Below are 5,399 nucleotides of genomic sequence, written 5' to 3' on the forward strand. Positions count from 1 at the left end.
GGGAAAGCTGTTTGGATTGCTCCCTCTATCCCACAAATTGTTCCACTGCCCCCCATCACCACCTTGATCTCCTCTCCACCCTGTGATCAGCCCCTCCATCTGTGGATTTCTCCCGGACCCCCAAGTTGGCCCCTCTACCCCTGGATCACTGCGCTGCTACCCCAATCTGCATGACAGCTGTGTCACCAGAGCAGAAGAGATCCCATCCTGCCTGCTCCTGGGCTTCCCGTGGCCCATGCTGCCCTCTTACACTGGGTTACATGCCCCACTGGCTTGCCTGGCAGCTACCACCACCTTCTTCCTGTCTCCCCTTTAGTTGTGGGGGCTGGATCTGGGCATGGGGGTGGATGTGGGGGGATGGTCTGCAGGGATCCCAGGAGCAGGCCGGGAAGGGGAACCCCCACACAAGCACCTCTGCTGCTTTTAGGCTGATCAGGGCAGCAAGACATTGTTCCAGGAGTTGGGAGGCCTGAATGGGGTGGAGGGTCAATTGGAGTGGCAGGACTATGATTTGGGGCTAAAGGCGCTGATTTGAGGGACAGAAGGGCAGCACCCACCCGCTCCCCTCTCTGACGTCGTTAACATTTTCAGTTAGCAACTGCTGTAACTTTGGATGAGTCTCGGGAGTCTTGCTTTCCTGCCTGCTCAGGGGCCCAGCTACCCACCGTCACTTTGCCCTGGCCCCTCCCCCTCAGCTTGACCCCGCCCCCTCTCCTCAGCCTATTGTAACAGCAATTCTGCCCAAGTGGTACGAGGAACACCAAGCCATCCCCACGCGAGTTTTGAGGCTGTCCTAGCCCTTACGTAGGAGAACTGTCTGGTGTGCCCCATGGCAGAGAGAAAGGCACAGGCACAGGACTGAGGAGATTCAAGAAGGGTAGACTCATGTTGGATAGGGAAGCAGGGCGAGTGAAAAGAGGGATCGTACCCTGATGGCAAGGACATTGTCCTGGGCAGCGGGACACGCGAGTTTGCATCGCTTCACTGATGCAAAGACCCAATGGTTTTCCTTCTCCGTCCCCTGGTGTCTGAGGTCCCAGCTCACCTTGCTCTGGGGCTCCCAGTCAGCGCTCTCCAAAATCAGCACGACCAAGATACCTGTGTCCGAGTGGCAGCTGCACTCCCCTGCCCTTGAAACTCCACGTGCCCCAGCCACAAGGACAGCAACTTCAGGACCATCCCTGTCCAAATGGATCTAGCTGGGGGCAGCTGGGAAGGGCAGGCAGACATCAAGGCATGCTGAGAGGACACTCTCCTTCAAACGCAGAACGGGGTAAGACTTCACCTATCTCGTCGTCTTTCTTTCTCTCTCTCTCTCTCTCTCTTTCCTTCTCTTGACCATGAAGGTATGCTCATAAAAGGCAAGTATACAAACCAGGTTTATATTTTATACTGAAAGCTATGATTGTGCGGGACTCTTTTACACAATTCTTTAATATCAGCATATGGACACAAAGTGGCTGAGTTATTTGTGCACACATTATGCCAGGAGGAGCCCTTAGACATCTCCTCAGGCTGAGGCTGGCCTTGGATGCATTGCTTGGGTCATTCCTAAATCCAAGAGGCTGCTGCTGCTGATTATTTGGTCACAACAGTTTTTTTTATAATCCCTGGTCTACTGCCAGTGGTTGAAGATTTGAAGGACTAAACCCATCTCTCTCTTTGCTAAGTCCTTCAGATCTCGTGACTTCTTCTTTTGGGATACTTAGCCAGGTCTGGGGTTTTGTGTTTGTTTTTTGCAGCTGAAATGCAGGGAAAAGGAGTTTTGTCCTCTGTAAGCATTAGGAAGGGTGCTTCAGGCTGGTTATCCTTTGTTAGCTGGACAGACCTGATTGAATACTCTTTACCAAGAGATTGAATGCTTCTTGACCAAGAAGATATACCAAGATTGAACGCTTCTTTACCAAGAAGCGTGATTTGACGTTAGCTATAATTCTGCTATTTTGCAATGTGACAGGTCCACTTTTTACATCAATGCATTGCTCAATTCATGGGATATAAGAGTTTGTATTTGGGGAACTCCACAGCTAATTCTTTTGGTGCTGTGCGGGGGTACTGTCTCCCCTTTGGCTTCCAACATGGGACAAGATTTGTTTCGTACTGCTTTTCCCATTCCCGTTTTGTAACATTCATAATCAATTTAGAAGTTATTACCCTTGTAACTAACTAGAACCAATTTCCAGCAATGGCAAATTAAAAGGAGGGCTTTGTAACACACGCTGGAAATGACACTAGTTTTTGCCCCTGGAGGCAAGACATGCAGATAACACCTGAGATCATGTCTGTAAACTAGAAGGAGAAGAGAAATGAGAGAGAGAAAAAGATAAGGAAAACAGTTAAACCATGCAAGGTGTGTACATAGCAAGTGTGGGCCATTCATCATTAAGTACCTTGTGTACAAAGGCAAGTCAAAGACCTGCTAGAGGTTATTAGGAAGAGTAAAGCGGTGGCATAGCGAGGGAAAACAGCAGCCAGAGTGCTGTAGCTCTTTGCCTCATTATATTTGGAAGAGGCTAAAGAGAAGCAGTGTGGATGTTTAATTGAATGTGCTCAGGAAGGCTCAGAAAGGGCGCAGTTGGGAAGGCAAGTAAAGGATTTAAAAGCACATATCAGGTAGTTCAGGGAAACCTATGTCCATCCATCCTGTTGATGAGAAGTGTGAGGAGTTTATAATGTCTTTGCAAGGAATAGGATGCATGTGTCTTGTTCATACCTGTAAAAAGAGAAGCAGTTGCAGAACTGGATAGATGAAAGAGTGCGTATATAATTAGAGGTGTGAGGGACTAAAGAAATGTGGAGATAAATGAGTAAAGGAACCAATAAATCCGTGTATAATTGCATTCATGGAAAAGTCTCACTGAATAGGGCTCGGTGGGATCCTGGTCTCAGTTAACGACTCTAGTTTGAGCAGCACAGCAAGGGCTGTGTTCTGGTCTCGACTGCAGAGGACCCAGACTTATGGAGCATCCAGTCTCAGTTTAGCACTTCAAAAATTCACACGTTTAGAGAAGCCTAGATTGGAAGTATATACCCATCTAAATCTGACCTCCTGCATCCAGCAGGACAGAAATGTCACTGATGTTCCCTTACATTGAGTCCAATAGCATACAAGCATCTAACTGCAGTCTGAACAGGGAGGTATGGAGTGATTCACCCCATTATTAAGCTATACTTGTCCCCATAGTTAATCACCTATATGATTTAATATTTGATGCTTATTCCCAGTCTGAATGTTCCTGGCTTTTACTTCCAACCACTGCATTTTACTTTGCTTTTGTTGAGTGCAGTGAAGAGCCCTTAGATACCTGATATAGTCTCCTCTTGCATAGTCTGCAGGTCATTGTTATGGTTCTCCTACAACCTTTCATGTGTTCAGCATTATTTTTAAAAATAAGGGTACCAGAACTAGTCTCCCCAAGGCTGCTTGCAGAGGTTTAACTCCCTTCCTAGTCCTGTTTACTACTCCTCTGTTTATACAGCCGTGATTTACCCAAGTCCTTCTTGCCACTGAAAGGGCACGGTGATTTATGTACACAAATCCATACAGAAGTCACCAGTTTCTGAAACACGGGTCTTTATGCTGCAAGTAGAGCTCACATTCTTTGTTCCCAGGAGTATTAACTTGCAGTTGCATGTATTGATGTCCACAGCGTGGACCTAGGTTACCAGCTGATCCAGGATACTCTGCATAACTGCCCGCTTCTCACTGGCATTTACTCCTTTGTGCTTATTGCAGGATCTGCCGGCTACGCCAGCAGACGTTTGAAATATGCCCAGTTAGCTAGTGAAAACAGTGAACGTGACCTGGGTCCGAGGCATGCTAGTAAAAACTATCCAAGGGCAACTCCCCAAGAGGAATTTTCCTTTTCTGTCACTCAGCCTTGTCTTTACTCATATCCTTTTGCTGCTAGTCTACATTAGTTACTAGTTAAGTAGTCTTGCCTACCAAACACAACAGGGAGCTCAGAATCAGTGGGTGTTTCTACACATCCATTAATGCACAGTAGTTACTGCACATTTAATTTAGTATTGTATAACCAAGTACTAAATAAATGCACAGTAACCAGAGTTATTGCACAGTAGTGCTGGCAAATGCCTTTTTAGTGACACTACTAGTCGCACTAGTCGCATAATAATACTGCACAGTAGCGTATTAGCACTGTCCGTGGTGTGACGCGCTACTGTGCAGTGTTATTAGGCTACTGCACAGTTACCGTCGTATGTAGATGCATGTAGTGAGACCCGGATTTTCGTTTGAGGTCTGTTCAGCATTAGTACAATGCAGGGAGCTCAGCTTTGGTCATGGTCTTTGAAACGGTGGGTGCTCTGATCTTAGCTGCTCCCCCACCCCGACATTTTCATGACAGCTACGATGACACACAAGGACAGGTGCATCACACAAGGACAGCTACAAACAATAACAAGAATTCATGTATGTGTTACAGGACTCTGCACTGATGAAATGGAGCATGGAAACAGCACAGAGGTGACAGAGTTTGTGTTGCTGGGACTGTCTCAGACCTGGGAGGTCCAGCTGTTCCTCCTTGGCTTGTTTCTTCTCTTCTACTCGCTGATCCTGCCAGCTAATGTCCTCATCATCCTCACCATCCACAAAGATCCCCGCCTGGGCTCCCCCATGTATTTCTTCCTGGCCAACCTGGCCTTCCTGGATATTTGTTACTGCTCTGTCACTCCACCTAGAATGCTAGCTGACTTCTTCTCCCGCCGCAAGGCTATCTCCTACGGGGCCTGCCTAGCACAGCTGTTCTTTCTCCACTTCTTAGGAGGAGCTGAAATCTTCCTGCTCATTGGCATGGCCTTTGACAGGTACATGGCCATCTGTAAGCCACTACACTATGCCACCGTGGTAAACAGAGGGGTCTGCTGGGCCTTAGTGGTGGCCGCCTGGGCAGGGGGATTCATGCATTCCATTATCCAAGTAGCCCTCATTGTTCCTCTCCCCTTCTGTGGCCCCAACAAGCTGGACAACTTCTTCTGTGACATTACCCAGCTGATCAAGCTGGCCTGCACTGACACCTACATCTTGGAATTGATCATGTTCTTTAACAGCAGCCTGGCCACCTTCATGTGCTTCCTCCTCCTGCTGATCTCCTATGGGGCCCTGCTGAGGGCAAGCTCCTCCCATGGGAAGAGCAAAGCAGCCTCCACCTGTGTCACCCACATCATCATTGTGTTTGTCATGTTCAGCCCAGCCATCTATGTCTACTGCCAGCCCTTCCGTATTTTCCCCATGGACAAGGTGGTGGCCGTGTTCCACACTGTGATCTTCCCCCTCGTGAATCCCATGGTCTACACACTGAGGAATAGGATGATTCTCAGTGCTATGAAGAGGCTGCTGGACAGATCTGGCCTCTGGAAAGGAAAATAGAAGAATGCCA

General features: G+C 48.0%; 1 protein-coding gene across 1 annotated transcript; it reads left to right on the top strand.

The window, feature by feature from the left end:
• Positions 1-4,462: 4,462 nt before the first annotated feature.
• LOC102370448 (olfactory receptor 4N2-like) lies at positions 4,463-5,389 on the top strand. Its single transcript, XM_006037707.1, has one exon. The coding sequence runs from the start codon at positions 4,463-4,465 to the stop codon at positions 5,387-5,389; it is 927 nt and encodes a 308-aa protein (XP_006037769.1).
• Positions 5,390-5,399: the final 10 nt, after the last annotated feature.

Source organism: Alligator sinensis, unplaced genomic scaffold (genome assembly GCF_000455745.1).
Source record: "Alligator sinensis unplaced genomic scaffold, ASM45574v1 scaffold1300_1, whole genome shotgun sequence".
NCBI lineage: Eukaryota > Metazoa > Chordata > Crocodylia > Alligatoridae > Alligator > Alligator sinensis.